This window comes from Anoplopoma fimbria, chromosome 13, assembly GCF_027596085.1.
Source record: "Anoplopoma fimbria isolate UVic2021 breed Golden Eagle Sablefish chromosome 13, Afim_UVic_2022, whole genome shotgun sequence".
NCBI lineage: Eukaryota > Metazoa > Chordata > Actinopteri > Perciformes > Anoplopomatidae > Anoplopoma > Anoplopoma fimbria.
Window position 1 is genome coordinate 5,211,753 of NC_072461.1, and position 21,894 is coordinate 5,233,646.

The following is a 21,894-nucleotide window of genomic DNA, read 5'->3' on the forward strand; positions in this document are numbered from 1 at the left end:
AATGCAACCATAGATTCCTGTTGCTTAATGTAATGACCCAAAAGTTTCCTGCACTAAACCCCCAGATTTGAAATACATTTCCAGGACTCTGAACAATCCAAATGTCCCCTAGATGTCCCATAATGAAAGCTTTAAGTGCTTCCCAAGTTGTAGCTTCTGATTTGTTATAAGGAAAGAATCAATCTTCATTTTTAACATTACCTTAAAGGCATTGTCTTTCAGGAGAAATTTCATCTCCATCTGGGAGATTTCTTTATACCTTCACCCTAGCATGATCTGATACTAGTATGTTGCCAGCATATATATTTGCCTTTATTACTGTTTTGCCCTGGACTTGGACTGCATCTTTTATGTCCACATAATGTTTTTTACTCTGCGCCAGCGCCTTTTTTCAGTAAGTCCCAACTGGAGAGAGCGTATCCGGCTGCATGCAGACGCCTAGAGAAAAAGCGTTACACCAAACTTCTTTTGTCTGAGCACTCTGCCTTTTTTGTGCTGACGCTGTGAGCGCTTCAAGTTCTCAGAAAATGGGGAAGTGATGTCACTTTAGAACATCAAGGAGATGAGAACTGCCAGAAAAGTTATGCCAAACCAACCAAGTCCATCAGGGCCCTCCTACAAAACAGAAATGAAAAAAAGAGGCACTTTTAAATGTGACAAGGTCTTAACGTCACACAAAGTTATCCATTTCAGGCAAAAGAAAATTGTAGACAAGTGCTTAATTATTCGCTGCTCACATTTGTATGAGTATGTAGGCTTTTACAGAAAACTTAAAATTTGTTATTAACATTAGTGTACAGCTGGATGTCATGGCAGTCTGCTAAAAAAGACTCACCAGTGACGAGATGAGTTAAGAGGGGACTAAGTCAGTCGGCTAGTTTGGTTAAGTTGGATAGTTTCTTTTGACTGAAATCCATAGATTTCCTTGGATTGTCGAATCGATGCAGTCTGTTCGTTGTGTTTTCTAAACCACATCACGTGACTCCTCAGTTTAAAGTCCTCACAACAGTGAAAACGGGGTTTCGTTGGGTGCCAGAGGGACATGTGGTCACTTACACTGCTTCTATTGTTCCATCACTCTGTGGTACCATTAATCCACATTAACAGATGTCAAGACGTTCTATCACGGAGTTACCCACAGAGGCATCTTGAATGGACAACATGTCGGTCCTTGGCATTATAATCAAAAGTAATCCTTTGGCATTTCCTGTCATACTGTATGTGAAATACAAACAAAGCTCAGGAAATAAAATGTGCCCATGAATAAGACATTATCAAAGCCAGTAGGGCAGCATTGGATTGACAGATGGCCACAAACCCCAGCTTTGACTTTGAATGACCACAGTTTGCTTTGGCCTTGGAACAGCATCTCTTGTCATTCTTGCTCCTCTTTTATTCGTCTCTTCAAAAACTCTCTCCATTTCAGACCCAAACACTTCTCCTCTCAGTCATTTACTTCTTTTCTCTCCATTTCCTCCCCCAGCTGCACTGCACGGCTTTACTTGTTCTTCATTTCTAATTTCTCCTTTTTCAGCTGAAAGCTCAATAATTCAACTGTGCATTACTAACACTGTTTTCATTACCCCACAACTACTTTTCCATAGGCTGCATTTTGTTTAAAAAAAAAGAAAGTGCAAATCAATGAACACATTTATTTTATTTAAGATCGTTCCTATAGGTTGAATGTCATCTGAAATGACTCCGAGTGTGTGTGTGTGTGTAGTGTGTGTAGGCCTGGCATTGTTAATGTGGACGCTGCTATTTGAAGTTATCAAGTTCTTTTTTCTCCTCTATTGCTTTTGATAACAGCCAGCTGAATGACTCAGTTGTAAGAGGCTGAACAGAAATTTGGAGTTACATTGAAACACAGTTTACCTTCAGTAATTTTGACTGAAAAGGCAACTTATCTGCTTTGGTCCAATGATTGCCTGTGTTGTAATAATAGGCAATCAGATGAACACATTTATAGCCTGGAAGTGAAGCTGGCAAGCAGTTGCAGTGCTGAATCAGCTCTGATATCAGCAAAATAGTCAAAGAACATTACATACCTGATCGTGTGCATCATTATTTTTGAGTTGGAGGTGCTGTTTACCTCATCTCATTTTCCTCTCCTCATCTCACCACTTTGTTCTGTCTGTGTTATTTTGACTCTTTTTTTCTTCTCTCTCATGCATTGCTTTTGTCTTGTTCTTTCTTTTTTGTCTTTTCTGTTTTCTCTCAGTTCACTTTAGTGTGTTTTTGATTTTCTGAGACAGCTTTTTCGAATTTCCGCATGCAAATGAGATTGAAAAGCAGCACACTTGCAGTGCTGCTCTATGGATGGCAATGGCAATCTGTCTGTCTGTATGTGTCGGTCCACCACTTTGGGCCAGACTGAAAAATGAAAGATTTATGAAAGGGTTTGCACTCTTGAATTCAGGCTTAATTAAAAAAATATATATCTTACATGCTGAAAAGTTTAAGTCTGACAATGTCAAGCTGAACCTGAGATCTTTTAAATGGCCCCTAATGATAAACAGTTGATAAAAACATTTCCCATTCCAACCATCATTCTTTCCCCCAATTTTGCTGGTGTGGAATGAGCCATAAAGCGCCATAAGGCTGATAGTGTGATTATAGACTGTTAGTTTTGTCTACAGGTGGGCTGTGTAGGCAGGCAGCCTGTATTTGGTCAGGTTCTGTCTCTGCTTGGTGTCTCTGAATGTGACATGTCATTTTCTGTTCCTGTGGATGTAGCAAATATTCACAGCTTGATTTGTTTTGATGTTCCAGATGGGTAGTAGTTAGAGAAAACAAATGGATCATTTAAAACAGTGTGGTTTCATCAATAGAAAGTGCAATTCATTGTTAAATTGTACACTGTCATTGTTTCAGTGTCTTATTCGAACCTTTATCGGTCTCATTCCCTTCTATCTCCTTCCATCAGAGGTTTAGCCCTGTGAAAGAAGTGGCGCCCCCTGTCGGTGTTTATAATGACCCACGCTGTGCCCTGGAGCTGCTGAAGAAGGCCTCAGGAGTGAAGAAAAGCCCATTTGGCATCACCGCTGTGCGCTTCACTCGGAACCTCAAAGCATACTCTACGCCAGGTCAGTACAGTTTGTGTGATGTTGTGTGTGTGCGCCAATCTATGCTGTGTCCCATTTGGGGCTGTTCAAAGTCATATTCCTCTTAGATCAGTGGTTCTTAACCTTATTGGAGGTACTGAACCCTGCGAGCTTCATCAGTGCATTCACCGAACCCTTCGTAATTGGAAAAATAAAATATGATTTCTTCAAAACATAGGTATATATTTTATTAGTGCACAAAATGAACCATGCATCAGTTGCACACAAAATCACTGTGTGCAAAGAACAAAACCAACTAAACATGAATTTCACACAAAAACATAACTCAATCAATGATTTGCGATCAGGTACGCAACTTCGTACGATGCTGTGAGGATCGGTTTGTCGACAAACAAAACATGAATTTCACACAAAAACATAACTCAGTGAATATTTACTGCAAATCAATGTGACTTTTGCTGTTGCCTTTCAGATACAAGTTCAGAAATGCGCGGCTTCACCTTGGCAAGTGCCACTCTCATATAATTTTCGCAGCAAAGTCTGTTCCTTTTCTTAGTTTTCATGTCCACCATCCTCGAAAAGGATTGCTCACAAAGATACGTTGTAACAAGCGGTGTGAGTATCTCAAGGGCTTTCTTGGCAATACGAGAGTATGGTATGATTTGGTGACACCAAAATGTTGAGAGCGTTGTTGTTCCGAAGAGTTGCTGTTGAAGCTGGCTCTGCTGAAGTTCAATGATTTCGTCGAGGCATTCATCGTTGACATCTGCTGTCATCTGCTGAACGCAGCATAAGTTTTAGCTTTCTCCGTGCTTTTTGGGCTACCCAAGCCACCGTACCTTTATGCTGCGTTCACACCGAACGGGGCGCTCGGTGTGAACGCACCTTAAGGAATAGACGGTCATTCATTTTTAAAGCGGCTCACTTGACCGCAGTGTGTGTCTGCCGAACCCCTGAGAGTCGAACCCAGGTTAAGAACCACTGTCTTAGATAGTATATGTATCATGACATCAAAGAGACTTGACTTGTGTGTGTGTGCACGTATTGTCCCAAGACTTAACCATTATGTTTGAGGTATGAATCATTTCCAACACCTGCATTTAGCCTTTGAAATGACAGATTGCGAGTCTAGAATATTGCTCAGTAGTATAAAGATTCAAATTGAATGTATATTTGTTTTATTGCTGAGGTTGTATTGTACATTATATATTACACTGGACAGCAGCCATTTGTATAAAAAAAACACCTTCAGACTATGCCACCACACTAACATTTAGACCTGTTTTTATAGTATGACTGAGTCTGAGGACATTCCATGATTTTACTGGAAAGATTACATGTTGGTGTGGTGTTAAAGTACAGGTCTGAAGAAGTGTTTGACAAACAGAGATTGCAGCAGTTGAGTCTGCGCTGCACTTTTAAGAGCCTTCCATCATTCTGTTCATTATTATCTTGTACAGAAGGTGTACTTGCATTTTGTTGCCTCTTTGTTACTTGTTTTTTGGTCGAAATATATTTAGTTCTTCATATAATTCATAAGTCTTGTAGAATTTTTGAAATGATTATTTTATTTTGATGTCTAGTGAACCCGACTCATTTGCGTTGCCTTGTAGATTGTTGCATTTATGTGTTTACTGTCTGTATTTGTATCATGTTTATAAATCTGCATACTGTGTCATTGTCGTCAATGTTATAATTTTTTTTTCTTCATTTGCTTTGGTTATATATTTATTGTGAGTGTCTTCTTAAATTGTAGTATGCAGGGCTTTGTCAGTCATGGTATTTAAAATTTGTTGTACAAAAAAATCATAGTTTTTCTGTGTTTTTGACCATTTTGAGCTGTTACCAAAGCAGTCATTCACACATGCAGACATTTAGTGTATTGTTGAGGAGACAGTTTTTAAATAGCAGTAACACATGAGTGTCTCCATATGAAATTTGATGCAGGGCAGGTGTAGCGCAGGCGTCATTTTCAGTGAAAGGCAACACTGCTAACACACTGCCAGAACTAAAGACGCTAAGCCAAAGTCACACCTACGCTACATGTGTCTTATGTCTATGTCTTCACTGTTAGTTTACTAAATTCCTTGTGCATCATCGTAGAGGTTTGGACAGAGCTAATAGGATTGGGGAAAAGTAAACACTCCAGGATGTTGTCTCGGACCAGTTCCTCTCAGGACAGTGAAGAGAAGGACTATATAAAAACATACTCTCCACGAATACACACAATAATCTCACCTTTCTGTACTCTGTGCAGGTCCGGGGTCCTATAATGTGTTTGAGCATGGTTTAGCCCGTGAGAGTTTTAAAAAGGCCGTTTTAGAGAGAACCAGGAAGGGAGGCTTTGGCTCCACTGCTCAACGCAATTCCCTCTTCCACAACAAAGAATCGATAGAGGCCCCGAGTCCAGGACAATATGAGGTAGGAAGATCAATCAATATAGTCAGTGATTCATTCATTTTTCTGATAGTAATTAGGCTGAAATATCAAGTTTTTTCTTCATTGCTATGTTTGTGAACATGTGTGTGAATGTTATGTCTTTGCTTATAGACAGAAAAGAAGACAGAGGAGCACTACAAAAAGCAGCACACGGCGGTTTTCAAATCAACCACAGAACGTGTGGCACTGCTGGCTGAAGTAAGTCTGCTTCCCTCTGTCTCCCAGCATCCCCTACAGTTGTCTTCGTCTCACTCTTTCTTATCCCCGCACCGGGTTTCTGTTGCAAAGCCGTTAAAACCTACTTAACAGAGGAGTCTAAGATGAAGTAAAACAGCGTAACATGCCAAGTTTTTACTTTCACAAATGGGCCATCGCAGCGGTAGCATCTAACCCAATATGCCGAGGGAACTGTTTTCCAGCAGTTAATTGTCTTTGACTGCTTCTTCTCTTCCATTCCTCTTCCTCCTAATGCTCATTGATGCTGGAGAAAACAGGTCACAATTTGTGATAATTAGTTCCTTGTTCTTCTGCCTTGTTCCTTTCCTTTTTGCCACAATCTTTGTCATTGCTCTCTTGGCCACTTTCCGGACTTTTTTCCTCTTGAACTGATGTTAATATAAACCTAATATAATACAGCATATTAGCAGATGTGACTCTTTTCTCCAAACTAAATTTAGTAAATAAATAATTATCTTCTCTTTTTATTCATGATCAAACTTTTATGAGTATTTCCTCAAACTAAAACAAAAGGAGATCATACTTTTTCTTTTATGTTAATGATTATACATACATTTAACGTGGAATACTTTATTGTTATAGTGAAAATCTGATTATTTCTATAACCCCCGGGAATCAATCTTAAAACCATAATACACAAGCCTAATAGAGACTCGTTTATCTAACCCTCAGATACAAACAGGTTTCAATAAATTGTGTCATTTTAAAGTCTACTGACTCCTTAAGGTAACTGTCCATCAGTGACTTGAATATCAACTTTGGTAAAGTTAGTAAAATTGAATATCTTTATGGAGCTAATTGAGAGAAAATAAATAAGTGGAGGATTTAAATCATCAAACACTTTGTTTCAAATTATTTTCAAATTTCAAATTATTTCTATTTAGTTACATATTACTGAAACAATTTTTTTTAATTCCATGTTCTTCAAAAACAATTGGGTAGATTGCTTAAAATTATGGATGTTTAAATATCTTAATTTGCTATGAGATGGAAGCACAGCCAAGGTGAACATTGAAAACACTGTAAAGAGTGCTTTATTTCTAGGGCTGTGTGTTTCATGATTGTGTCCAAAATTAAGTAAAAATTGTTAAAGTTGTCTTCACACTCTCACATTACAACACTTATTTTTTATTATGTAGACTGGATTTGGTGTTAATGTCATCAAATACATAATAAACAATGGTGCTACATTTGAAAAAGTGACAATGTTTGTATTGTGCAAGCTAGATTTCTTTGCCCTGTATGACACATAATGGTGTTTACTTGCATAAAAATCATGCGTTAATGAATAAACACAGAGAAGCAGCTGGACGTGAGGGTTAGCAGTTACTTACTGATTCTGGTATTGATAATTGACAAAAAGGTTCGAGGAGAAATTATGTAAATGTTCTACTTAAGTGTATTCTACAGCATTTTAATATTCCTGATACAAATTTTTTATTTTCAAGTACCCTTCTGGGTACCAGCTGGTGTTTACTCTGATTAACTCCAAAAGGTTAAAAGTGTTTTCTAACTCTTGAGGCAAAGGTCTCCAGATCTGATCTTAACATTGCAAACTATCCTCTCTAGAAAGACAGAGTTTAAAGGGTAATTTGGCACTTTGGGCAGAGATTGTAGATGTACCGCTTTTAGTTGGTCACCTTGTAGCTTTCATTCATATCGGAAACCTGGCAACATGCAAATCAGATTTCTCTTCTCCCATACCACAGTGATGCTTTCTTGTTTACATGACGTTTACACACACAGGGAAATGATGGAGGAGGACATTTCTACCCTTTGCTATCCAGTATTGAATGACCTTTAAACTGTTACATCTTTGAGCGGTGCTGTTTTTTTTTCACAGAAGGCAATTTTGAAAGACTCACTAATAACAAAAGAATGGAAAGAAATGATGTTTCACAAGTTAGCAAACAGCCGTGCTCAGGTCTCACCTGGGCTCAGTAGTTATCAGTCCTCACTGTCAGGACACAGAGCCCTGCTGGTTTCCATTCCTGCTGTCTAATCAGGTAGTGAATTACACCTTGGTCACCAAGTGAATGCAATTAAGTACCTGGTAGGACATAAAACCAGCAGGACTCCAGGTACAGAGGTACAGGATTGAGAACTTCTGCCCCAGTGAAAGAGGAGCAGAGCCTGAGCAATATACAGGTGTTACATGTGGATACATCACCAAATACCCCTGCATTAGTAAGTGAGCATACTAATGTTTACATCAGCGATCTCCATTGGAAAATACCCTTGTGTTCCTTTGTAGTGAGGTAAGAAGTCAGGGTCAGCTGTGTCTGGGGAAAGGACAGTCCCTTTATTCCCCGTGCCACCCTGCTGTGGCCAGCACAGTAGAAAAATAATGTCATAAAACCCTTTGGATGGTAGGGAATATCATTTTTTCTGTCTTAATGAGTTGTGCTGTAAATCTCTGCAGCTATTTAACCTCTGGGCAGAGTATAGCATTTGTTACAGTTTCTGTTTTCACACTCTAGTAGTTTGTTTAGTAGTTTGGAAAAACTTTGTCACCAACCATTGTTAGTGTTACATTATTTATGCTTTCAGATCACACATTTTGTGCATATCAGAAAATGAATTTAAGTGAGTGTGATGAGACTCTGAGAAAGATCCATCAATGATTGTGGTGATGATCACCTCTGTTCTAGTTTCTGCCTCATATATCTGTCTGCACTGCTTGCCATTTTTCATGACAATGGCTCAGTGTGGTTTTCTGTCATGCTGTGGGATATTGCGCTGACGGATGATCTAATTCCCTCAAAATCCTTGGCTTCACTCAGTCCACATGATGTTTGTGTTTCACATTGTCATGGACTAATACAGTGGTAGCTACAGTATGGATCTGGATGTCGAAGGTCTGCAGGTTCAAATGATCAGTGGTACCTTCTTTCAATGCGGGACACACAGAGTGATTAAATATTTAACAATGGCTGTGACTTGGTTCAAATCTCAGTGGCAGCACCTCGAGCTTGGTCTTGTGTTCACACAAACATAATTGTCTGCAATCGCAGGTGGGGAGCCGGCGGGTTCAAGGTGAAAATAAATGTCTGGCGGCACAATGTGACACAGAGGTGGCATATGTGTGTCTGCAGCACTCTTTAGGCAAACAGCAGGGTTAGCTGTGAAAAATTGGAGAGGGAATTGAGAGAGTTTAAATTGGGAGAAAAAAAAAAGCTTATTTCAATGTTCCTTAGATACAGAATATTACTTCCATATTTCCCTCCTTGTCTTGCTCTTTTTCTCTTTATTGTAGTATTCTGAGTACTTTGTGGAGAAGATCTTAGGCCACTTGTATTGGAGCCACACAGAGCCTCCTTTATGACCAGTTAATGAAAAATCACCTGGGGATGTCTAAGCTACAACAGTTAGCCACATGCCGCGCTGCAGCCTAGGCTGTATCCCTGGAAACGGCACCCCACTGGGATGGATATTAAAAGTGTCTAATTAGGAAACGATCACCATCGCGAGAAGGGATTAAGACAAGAAAGAAAGAAGAAAAAAAAAGAATACAGGCAGGAAGTACGTCTTCGTTATCTGTTTTATGTTTTGAAGTTCGTGTCTTCAGTACTTTGACTTAAAAGCTTCCTCTAGCAACAGAGGTTGACATCTTGTTGGAGAAATTATTCACACTGCATGGTTTTTGAAATCAGAATTATAAAAGACGCACTATGTCTGTGGAAATTATAGAAGCTGTCTTGTGGGGTGCATTAAACACGGCAGGGAGAACTGTTATCTGACTTCGGATATTTATTACAGTCTTTCCTCTTTGCTATTAGCTGCTTGTGTGTGTGTTTGTTTTTGTTTGAGGCAAGGTCCAGTTTATGTACTTGCAGTTTATTATCATTTATTCCATGCACAAATCTGTCTATTCCCAAATTCACTCTATAGAGATTAGATCGCCAAACAATGGGGAAAATACATTTTGAATAGCAGGCATGGCATGATTTATTTATGTAGATTTTTCTTATCTCGTGGTATGCCCTCATTCAAAGGATGCTTATATTTCTGACAGTCTAAATCAAACACACCTCAACTAGTTCAAATATTTGAAGCTATGTTGAATCTGTACTTTAGCTGCAGGTCTGGATCTGATAGGAGTTGATTACCTGTCTGTGGAGAAGAAAGAACCATACATGTTGTTGAGAAGTGACAGATCTGCAAGAAGATATGATTATGAATAGAGAATATGTCAAAAGAGAGTTTGCTTTTCTCTCCTGTCTAATCCAGGGCTCTTTCCCAGTGTTATGTCTTCTGATCCCCATCTTTTTCTTTTCTATTCTGTTCTCTCCTCCCTCTTGTTTCCCTTTCATCCCTCTTTCATTCCTCCTCCTGTCCCACTTTCCACATTCCCCTCCTCTCCATCTCCTGTCTTCATTTCCTTCCTCCTGGCCAACCCTTTCCTGATAATGACCTTTATGTTGCAGAGGTCGTGGGATACCCTCAGGCAGCGCTGGGAGTGAATAAGTATGGAATTTAATTTAGAGCTATGTTTTACCCGGAGGCAGTGGAACTCCTCCACTATGGATCAGTGTATTATTGCCTTGTCCCCTCAAGCAATGGGGGGTGGTTGACATGGCGTTTTGACTGTCTGTCAGTCAGTTTTTACTAATGCATGTCTGCCTCTGTCAATTTTGATGTGGAGATTAATAGAGGTCTTGATTGACGGTTATTGTTCTACTCAGTGAGAGTGAGAGAATGTCAATGGCAAGGGGGTCGGTTCAATAATGAGGTGTTGGCAATAGCTTTAATGAGAAGTGCACTTTCACTTGTAAGTGCACTATTAGTAGATTGTGGGCAGCGGGCTGAATTTGCACTGTAATTCATCAAATGTCAGTTAATCGTGGGTCATTTGGTTCACAAGATCATCCATGAGTTGAACGTGTCAAGAAATGGTAAAACAGAAGGTGACTACAAGATATTTATAAATTAAACCAATGTATCAGACTCATCATGTTGCAACGTTAAGACAGTTAAATAAATCCATGCCAGCAAAGCAGCCTCTTTACTTTAAGTATCCAAAGGTGAATTAGTGAGGTTACACAGGATTTTCTTTATAGTTTATGTGAATTTTTCAACTAAAAGTGTCTTTAAACTTTCTCAGTTTTTGCAAGTTTTCATATAAGTTTATTAAGTAATACTTTTTATTAAAATATCTAATTTAACCCTCAGTAACATAAGTAAATATTAAACCATTTACAATTTCATTCAGAAGCAAAATATTTGACTGAATATTAAGTTCTTGTTCCAGCCAATCTGTTGGCTCCATGCAAGTTATTTGAAATTGATGTAACCAAGCAATAATGTCTCTGCCAGTCAAACAAATTTCAGTTTATCTGCACTAATATCTGTTATGCTGACAACGAACAACACTTCATAATTCTCCTTCCTCGCCGCGTAACCGTCTTGATGGAATCAGACAGACAATATTAATACATGGCTTTTATTACATGTATCACTGACAGTGATTGTCGGCAGGATTCATAATACGCCTGTGGTGTGAAAATAATAACGAAAAACAAATAGAGAGAGGAGGCACTTCACACATCCTTCACTTGGCAACTCTCACTGTCGCTGTTAGAGATTATTCACTGACTTCCAATGCCATGGCAACAAATGTGATTTTTAAACTTTTTTTTATAGCTTCACATTGTATACATGCTTATACTTTGTAATTTTTCCCGATTGTTACCATGATTGACAGGTAACAAGGTACTTGTTTCAGAGAACCAGTAATTTAGTGGTAGAAATAGATGTGATTGCTACATTATGCGTCTGTGTCAGGTGTTGCTGTATGCGAGGTAGCTCTATAGGACTATAGGCTCCATGTGGTACATGTGCTTCTCCTCAAAAATATAACTTCAGTAGGAGCTACTTTATGTGGGCTATATGGAGACTAGACCTCTGTGTTTCATTTCCACCTTTTTATGGTGCTAGTTGTCTTCATACAAGCCATATACAACATCAAATCATATTCAGTAGCTACTCTATTATGTTTCTGGTCCAGCGTCACAGACAGACATCATTCACAAGGCCAGACGCAGTCAACTGAATCCCTATTAATGTCAATTACAAGAAGAAAAAACACCACATTGCTCTCAGAAAAAGATACCACACACAATGGGCTTGAGAAAGACAGAGAAAGAGAGGAGAGATGAAACTGAATGGAAGAAGCAGTGGGAGGTAATGAAGGAAAGACAAAGAGGATGAGAGAGAGAGAGAGAGAGAGAGAGCCTCTGTGTATAATGTGTAATTATCTATCCTATTAGCTCTGTTTGAGATAATAAGAGTGTTTGCTAAACATGCATTTATCAAACTGAAGGACAGCATCACCCTCTCCTGCTCTCCAGAATGAACCAAATGACATAAATCCAGTAAGGGAAATTATACTGAGAAGGAAAGGGGAGTGAGATTGACATAAGGAGGAAGGAATGATGGAGAAAGATGGACATATAGAGGGAAAGAAAGGTTGACCCTGTAACCGAAGAAAGATGGAAACGAGGAGACGAAGTGAGGCATTGTTGTCAGTGGCATGACTAAATACAAGCTGTGTGAGTCAGAGAAAGAATGCGACAGCTGCATGGCAGGTAATGCCATGGGCAAGATATTCCTGAAGTATCTGGAATAGGAAAATCTAAAGCGGGTCGGGGTTTGTCCCTTATTGACTTTTTGTCTCTTTGTTTCATTGCATTTTTATGATATATCCATGGACAGCTAATGGCATGTCATGGCGCAGCCTCCATTTATGGGAGACAAGGGAGTCGAGTGATGAAAGAAAGGAACAAAAACAGGAAAATGGAGTTTTGGATTTGATATGGATTTTACTGTCAGCTGTCGGTGTAATGATGATGATGTGAGTCCCCGTGAGAATTAGAGCGCGGCCACATACATAGGGCACATGCTGGGAAAGTGACTCACTCCAAATGTGCCCATTAACACATAAATGCACATCTGCTTATGCCACTAAACCAAGAATATACATACAGGATACATATATGCATGCGCTTATAAATGCATACTCATATATTGTAGTACCACATGCACAATTAAGTGACCGAATGAGAAGAAGTGCTTTATTGACACCTCCATCCCGAGGCTTCAGATAGAAGCACTGTGATCCTGCTCTGCTTATTGTTTTCCTGAACAATTCATAAATGTGATGGACAGAAAGATTTGTAGAACAGAGTGGAGCAGGGTAGTTGTGTGAAAAGCAAAAGAGTTGACACATCACTGCTGCTTCAAAACGATTCATTGATAAAACAATGAGTTACTCTAGTGTCAATTAAGGACCATTTTAAGACGAGAAGAGAACATTTCTCTTTATTTTATAAGATTAAAAGTAAAGTTAGGCTTTGATGTCGCTTTGTAGTTCATTTAAAAAAAAGACGAGATCAGGTGAGTAAGCTGAGAGGGCGAACACTTGAAGAGAAGAGGAACAGAATGAAAGAAAAAATGTTATTTTGTTCTCTGATTGTTTCGCAGCACTAACATTCCAAAGCACAAATAGATAACCGTTAAACACTTAACAGATCATTTCTTGAGGAGATAAAGGCTCTTAGTTTATTTTTCCTTCTCTGCAGTTCATTCACTGCAATGTGCATCAGTAAATCCGAGGCAGGATTCATAATACGGCAGTGGTGTGAAAATAATAACGAAAACCAAATTGAGAGAGGAGGCACTTCACACATCCTTCACTTGGCAACTCTCACTGTCGCTTTTGGAGATACTTACTTCCAATGCCATGGCAACAAATGTGATTTTTAAACTTTTTTTATAGCTTCACATTGTATACATGCTTATACTTTGTAATTTTTCCCGATTGTTACCATGATTGACAGGTAACAAGGTACTTGTTTCAGAGAACCAGTAATTTAGTAGTAGAAATAGATGTGATTGCTACATTACGCGTCTGTGTCAGGTGTGGCGTAGTCGAGAGCAAGGTAGAGCAAGGTAGTTCTCCAATCAGAGGGTCGGTGGTTCGATACCCGGCTTCGGCAGTCGATGTGTCCTTGGGCAAGACACTTAACCCCAAGTTGCTCCTGAAGGCTTGCCATCGGTGTGGACTGGATGTTGCATGAATGTTAGTTAGAGTCTGATGGTGGCACCTTGCATGGTAGCCTGTCATCAGTGTGTGAATGGGTGAATGATATGTAATATACTACTGATTGTAAGTCGCTTTGGATAAAAGCGTCTGCTAAATGACTGTAATGTAATGTAAATGTAATGTGTTGCTGTATGCGAGGTAGCTCTATAGGACTATAGGCTCCATGTGGTACATGTGCTTCTCCTCAAAAATATAACTTCAGTAGGAGCTACTTTATGTGGGCTATATGGAGACTAGACCTCTGTGTTTCATTTCCACCTTTTTATGGTGCTAGTTGTCTTCATACAAGCCATATACAACATCAAATCATATTCAGTAGCTACTCTATTATGCTTCTGGTGCAGTGACACAGACAGACATCATTCACAAGGCCAGACGCAGTCAACTGAATCCTTATTAATGTCAATTACAAGTGCAAAAACACCACATTGCTCTCAGAAATGAAGTACTTACAGATTAACAATGTGCATGATCGGGCGTGCACCCTGAACTTCCGCCTACACATTGTGTTCACGGTGCGACCATCAGCAGCCCTCATCCCGGGTCATGTTGCTTTTTCACCCGTCAGCGGACTATTTGCCTCGTCTTTGCAGGTTTTTAGACCATTATGGAATCGCAGACAACAATGAGCTGGAGGAACCTTTTAGTTGGTTGAGAAGAACTCCAGGGGCCTGAAATTACCAGGAACTTCTTGGTCAAAACACGGCAACAGATTCATGAGTTTGAAGGATTATCAGAAGTTTGAACATTGCACAGCTGTCTATAATACAAAGAGGAAGGTCCATACACTTTTACACACAACAATCATTTTTATCCCTCGATCCAATGATTACGAGGTGAACCGTATCAATTTCATCTACTAGGAATGTGCGCTTTGCGCGTATGTGATTGCTCAACACAAAGCTTTGCTGGATAACATTGCTTTAAAAAACATTGTTTTGTTTTTGACAGAGCAGTGGCCTCATTGAAATGTATCAGGGGGTATCAGTGTTTACCAGACCCAAACTGCCAGTGTGCTAACTGAATGCTAGCTGTTAGCTGTGAGAACCCCAGTTCTTTTTGTTATTTGCCTTCAGTCCTTTCTTTGGTGTCAGTTGTCTCTGTATGTTTGTAGTAGATTCATTAAACCCCGGGCTAATTCACTAATTCTATTTGCATCTTTGACATTGACTCCCAATGCAATCTCTACTGCTACATCAGTTTCCACATGTGACACGAACACCATCCCCGTCAGAAAAGCACAACTCCTGCAAAAGTTCTGAAGCGGAGGACTGAGGCAATCTAACAAAATGCTCTTGATGTTAAACATTTGAGCCAACAGGTGCTGTCCCTGCATGTCGAAGCTGTCTTTTGCTCCATGTGTACAGTTTTTACTGCAGTTTTTAGACCTGAAAAAGCTCAGAAAATGTCCAAATTCCATAGATTAAAAACTGATGAAGAGAGCAGCCTTGCAACAAGATGTAAAATACACAGAATACATTTAAATAATTTAGGTACAACTTTATTATGCATATTTCGAGCTATGTCTCTCTAGTTGGTGTGAATTAATTTGACTTTACAGTAAATAGAAGTGTCTGAATTAAAGGGGCAGGTCCAGTGCTTTAGTCTCCCTTTTTTCCTCGTGGATTTATTATTTACAGACAGTTTGAGGCCAGCGTCTGAATTCTTAAGCAATTCAGTCTGGGCTTTTAATATCTTTGCCTGCTTTATTTTTCAGTTAGATACATGTTAGATTGCTGGCCATTAAAAGATGTGTAAGTCTCAGACTTGTTGAAAAAAAAGGTCTCTAATTGAAACATTTTGCTGGATCTAAGTGAAGTCTGATGCTCAGAGCTCATATCGGCCCGATCAGCTCACTGAGACAGAGACACAGGCTGAGTGACTGATCGACAGAGAGATAAAAGGACGGGACTAAAGGTTCAGCCACTGACTAGAGGCTGAATTGTTCATGACTCCTGACAATATTACAGAATTACACGCAGCAAATAACAAACAAATTATTTTTCTACTCTTCACTAATCTTTGTCCTGATGGTGGTGCTCAAGAAAGGTCATGGAGTCATTAAAGTCACAGCAGATTATCCCCCTAGGAGTATGAATATTCTCAACAAATTATACTGCAATTTGGAGACTTGCTCCTCGCAAGAACGACAAATCAGTTATTTCAGTAAATGCCCCAAAACTACATTTGTTTATGAACCAATGTGCTCAGTTAATTTCATGGCAGTCGTCTCATGAGAGTTTTATATTTCTTGTGTACAAATAGAAAGTTTTGCCCCGTTGGTGATGCCAGAGAAAAGGTCAGCGACTCATCAAAAATGGCAAAGGAGACATTAAAGTTAACATGTTTTTAACGGTTTCATTATATATATAAAGATATAGATTTTGGGAGCTGAAAGAGAATGCTCACTTCTGACCTCATCTAATTAAATTGTGGTAAGCTTAATTTCCTGCCTAGAGTGGGATGGATTCATATTAAGTGATTCATATCTAATGGAAATATTGTGTTGACATCTCTTAATAACACTTGCACGTTATTTCAAATCTGTCTTGATTTACAATGACACCACGGGAAGGGGGAGGGGCGGAGAAGTAAAAGTCAAATGAAAGTAGATAACCACTTAGATGGTAAAAGGAGAGCTTCAGCGGTTGGAATAAACATGGGAAATGAGGATGCATGCATGCAAGTGAGTCTTAAAATGTGTGCTAGGGCACAGATGGAGAACTTGTCTGTATAGCACTTTCAGATTTTATGATGTGCGGATGCTCTCTAAGTTATTGCTTGGAGGAAAAAATCACATACGCTCGGTGAAATTCCTTTTTCTCTCTTCCCTTTGCTTCCTCTCTTGCTGTGAAGTCCTGGTTATTGTTACCTCCCTGCTGTTTTGCTGTTATAAAACAAGTGAACTGAAAAACAGCCCTTCCTCAAAAACAGTCTGACTCATAATACAATACATTTTACAAGCGAAGGTTGATAAAAGCGACATTTGCACAACTCCAGAGCAAGCCTTTGTGGAGTCTGTCCTATTGTATGCAATGTAAACAAAGCAGAATAGATTTTTTTTTAGAAATTGGCTTTTAATATGTCAATACACTTGTTTTATGTGAGCTAACAGCCACCAACTGCTGTCCTGTTTCTGCTGAGGAAAGTGTTGCAAAAGTACTGCATAGAAGAAAATCCATATTTGGGTCAGCGCAAACTGTGTTTATTGTTTTAAGTAAGCTGAACTGATTTCTATTTTTTTTTTTTCTCTCAGTCTTGGTAAATGATGGCACATACGCAAAGGAGATAATGTCTTCTTTCATCTGTTGTCTGTCTCTCTACCCGCAAAAACAATCCAGTGTCATGCTGAAGATAACAGAGTAGCAGGTAGCCGCTGTCATACTTCTGCAGTACATAATTTTGATAAATGAAGCCTTTCAGATGCACCTTTTCTGTCTAGTGTCAGAATCAGCCACGTGCTCCGTCTGTAAAATTGAGTTTGTATCGACCTGCTTTGGAAAATCTTCAGGGGCATGTGAGAGATTGGCCCCCATTTGTATTTATTTATCTGAGAATAATGGAATCGTCAGCAGATGCCTGCGGACCTGTGACACTGCCCAGAGAAGAGATCAGTATTTAAACAAATTAAAAACTTATTTTCCCCTTTTAGATTGGATTAGAGGAAGTGAAATAATACCAGGCCTGGTCCTTTAATCTGATATTGTCCATGTTTATTATGAGGCTTGACTTCTACTTCTGCTGCCAATTTTCTCAGTTTCCTTATTTTCTCTTTTCTCTCTTCATCCTATTATACATCTTATATGTAGTCTTTATATCTTCTGCAATTTTCTCTTCATCTTGCTCCATATCTGTATTTTGTTTGTCTGTGTTAAATAATTATCCCCCTCCGCTCTCACTCTTTTTCTCCCCCCCCCCCCTGCTCATGAGGATGCAGTAGGCACATGGTGTAAGCTTCTGTGTCCGGTGTTTGCATGTGCCCGCCTACACGTCCATTTCTCTGTCCAAGGTAGGGGCACCAGCTGTGGCAAACAGCTGTGTGTGTAGTGCATTGTGTGTGTGTGTGTGTGTGTTCGTGCACCCGTATCCAGGTGTGGGCACGTACCCATTTTATGCAGCAGCTGTGTGTTTTGTGTGTGTTTGGTTATGGACAGCTGCTTAGTAGCAGGTGATGATTTTAGGAGCCAAGCACACAGTCAGCCAGGCAGGCGGCCAGGCAGGCGGCCAGGGGAGCGGCGGTGAGCGCTAAGCCCAGTAAGATGTAAGGAGGCCTGGGCTGGGCGGTCACTCCACCAGGCCTTCTAGACCTCTGCTGGATGGCTAGTGGTTCAGGAGAGAAACAGCTGTGGGGGTCAGTGTTTATACATGACTCTAAACTGGCCAGACTACACAGACAAGCTTAATGATTACAACAGTATATAAATCAGTCACAGGAAGACAGTTACAGAAAGACTAGGCTTAAAAGGGTCTGAGTTAAGATTCACTGTGGTTTAGATTTAAACTGGAATCCAATCCTTCCACTCAAAGTCAGATTAGCTCTTTAGGTCTACATATTCATGTAAATGTTACATGAAATGTGGTAAAATGAGAGAAATGTGAAAATGAAAGACAAATGTGAAATGTGAAAATGAAAGACAAATATAATATAATATATATATATATATATATATATATATATATATATTTATATATAGCACACAGATGAAGAGAGATAACGCAAACAAAACAGTGAGACTGCAAATATAGAGTTGATTTGATACACGTAAAGGAGGATGGAGTCTTTGAACCATTGGAAGAGAGGTGAGGTGCATAAAAAGAGAAGCTGGTGGATCAGTAGGCATAAAAAGGTAATGGAGAGAGAAAGACTGCAGGGAGCGAGAACGACAAAAGAGAAGACAAGCATGTGATGCAAGCGTATACAATAAAGGAGAAAGCAAGATATACAAGACTACTAAACACAGCAGAAAACTGGAGCTGTCAGCAAATTGTTCGACTAACTGCTGCCTATAAAGTGTGAATAGGAAGCAAATGGGACCCATATGGTTTCCCTCTGCCATTCCATCTGTATTGAAGACCTGTCTTAAACCTCATTAAGGCCTTATGACACCTCCACTACTAAAATCAGACAGATGGTTATCAAGCGCTATGATGAGACACCAGCTGTGCTTATGACACAGAATGACATAGCCTATTTTGGGAGCAAACAAGCAAACAAAGGCTGGGTTCACTTTTCATTTAAATACCAGCAATCTATTTTGTTACATAAGATGAAGAAACCCGCAAACATGAAAAAAGCTTAATAGATTAAATAAAGTGCCACACAGCATTTTTTTCTATCATTTCTATCATTGTCTGGTTAAGTGTAAGGACATATTATTATCATATATACTGGTATTGGTAGGGCACTAACAGATATCCCAACATTTGTAAGTTAGGTTGCACGGGACACCAAGCTGTGACCTCGTGTTTTGGAGTTTATTCATTGTGCAGTATTTGTTTTAATATGTCCCACCTTTTTCCTGCCAATAAGTTTCACTGTTAATAGGAACAGATGAACCTCATGTGACACTGGAGTTAAGTGACCATTATTATTTATTAGACTCTCAATAGGGATATCCAACTTGTTCATTATCTGCATAGTATGCCTGCAAGACCGAGGACAAAATGCAGTTGGTGCAATGACCAGTTTAAACGTGCTAAATTTTAAATTCTGAACATTAATATAGCACCAAAACAACTATTTGCTACGTAAAGATATAGTGTGAAGATAAAATAAAGATATAATGCTCCCACTCTGGTACATATCACCTTTAAGGATGTGCAGCTTTTAAAGCATGAACAACCTTTACACTTCTGTCTCAACTTTTCAAAGTGGAAATACAAAAGTATTTGCAGATCTTTCTCATAGCCTTGGAGCATCGAGTACAAATTATCTCCCAACAAAACTCAATCAAGTGATCCTCAGACTAGTATCAGCTATTTCCCAACACAACACAAACTACAAAATGTATTTTCAACCCGAAAAAGATCAAATGAGTGATAAAAATAAGTTGAAAGATAAAGACGACTCAGAGCCATCACTGACTGAGCTCAATAGTGAGTTTTTTAATGTATTTTGTGAATATGTCACGGGTGTCATGTGGACAGCAAAAGCACGGTGCCACACACAGACGTACTCGTGCACAAACACACAGACAAGCATGTGCGTTGGCTCATATACACTGTACCAATATTTATTATCTGTAGTACACTGATCTGAAATATGGTAATATAGAGTCTGAAAATAGCACTCTGCTCTGCGTGGAAGAAAGAAAGGATTTAAGAGTAATGAGAGGACGAAGAATAGGATATGGTGGAAGCATACGCGTGTGCCCACACACACACACACACACACACACACACACACACACACACACACACACACACACACACACACACACACACACACACACACACACACACACTCTCTTTCTCATGTTTTATGCCTGGCCATTAGTCAAAGCTGTCACAGAACATACTAAGCCATATCGTTAGTATGGCGGTTGTCAGGTGTACTTGAGTGGCCATTAGTGTGAGACAACTTGGTGTGGAAGACATTCTATAAGAAGATAACGAGTAACATCTGACTTTGCGTTTGCATTTACTTTGTTTAAACTGTTCTCAAGCGGGCCATTTATCTGGGAGTATGCTTTGCAATAATGTGAAAAATGCTACAGTATGATCTGTTGTTGATTCTTGCAGAAATGTTCTTTTTACTTGATGCAAAAGAAGGTGAGAACAAAATGCAAATGAATGGTCTTAAATTAGTTACAGATACGGTTCATTATCTAGTGTTACCTTCACGTCTGTCTGGGACAAATTGATCACTATAAGCCAATGATTATTCGAACTAATTGACATTTGTCAGTCATGGCTGCTAGTGATGGAGACAGCCATGTAGCCCTAATGAAAGGGCTGCTTTCCTTTTTATTGAATGTTTCATAATATAGTCGAGCTGTTTCGCTATTTCAAGGTCAGCTTCATCCCGGGTGCTTTCCCTGTGCACATTCATTTTCTGTCTCCATCCCCAGCAGCCATGACTGTTACAATACACAAGGTAGCCTGAGGAACACCAAGTTTCTCTGCTGTCATAAGCTTCGAGGAGACTACGTTTTTTCATTTAGAGAAAAAAAACCTAACTTTTCATGATTTCAATGGGCATGTAGCACCACGGAGTATCATGGGGGTAATGTGATAAAATAGAATTGCAATAGTTTTAAACAATTTTCATATGTGCCATGACTGAAGGGACTAAAGATGGAAACTGTAGGCGGACTACGTGATTGAAAAGCATTTGTATGGGAATGATTCTCTCACATACTATTTAATGCATCCAAGCAATCTCTCACCTTTTGGGGTTTCCACCGTAAAAAGAGTCAGTAAGTTTATTGGTGTTTGTTTGAAATATTGAAAAATTGCAGAATATTGGATAAGGGTATAACTAATGCAAATATCAAACTGAAAATCAGATTTTCAAAAAAATATTTAATAGTTACTTTGATGGACACTAAAGCTTTCATCCTTAAAAGATTTGTTTCACTCGGCTTTCCTACGACTTTCCAAATGCATTACCCATGGTTCATCAGAATAAGTAGCAAATAGGTGAAGTTTTCAAGACACATCACCTTTTGACAATTAAAAATACATAAATATCCTCAAGGAACTCGCCAGTAATGCAGAGGCTGCTCTCAAGCTGTCAAGGAGCCCTCACACAAGAAAGTAAATAACAAGGATAAAAAAAGTAAAGCAATTGGCAAAGTCCTTCCTGCAAATGGTAAATGGACTGTACTTGTATAGCGCTTTTCTAGTCTTCCGACCACTCAAAGCGCTTTTACATTACTAATCATTCACCCAATCACACCCATTCATACACTGATGACAGGAGCTACCATGCAAGGTGCCACCTGACCATCAGGACCCTAACTAACATTCATACACATACATACACCGCAGGAACAGCCTGCGGGAGCAATTTGGGGTTAAGTGTCTTGCCCAAGGACACACCGACAT

The 21,894-nt window shown here is 39.4% G+C and overlaps 1 protein-coding gene across 1 annotated transcript in view; it reads left to right on the forward strand.

Moving 5' to 3' along the window:
• stpg2 (sperm-tail PG-rich repeat containing 2) overlaps positions 1-21,894 on the forward strand; it is a 54,451-nt gene that overhangs the window by 16,726 nt on the left and 15,831 nt on the right. Inside the window, exons 8-10 of the mRNA XM_054611550.1 lie at positions 2,927-3,086; positions 5,323-5,486; positions 5,616-5,702. Coding sequence (XP_054467525.1) covers positions 2,927-3,086; positions 5,323-5,486; positions 5,616-5,702 — 411 coding nt within the window. The remainder of the gene's footprint in view (positions 1-2,926; positions 3,087-5,322; positions 5,487-5,615; positions 5,703-21,894) is intronic.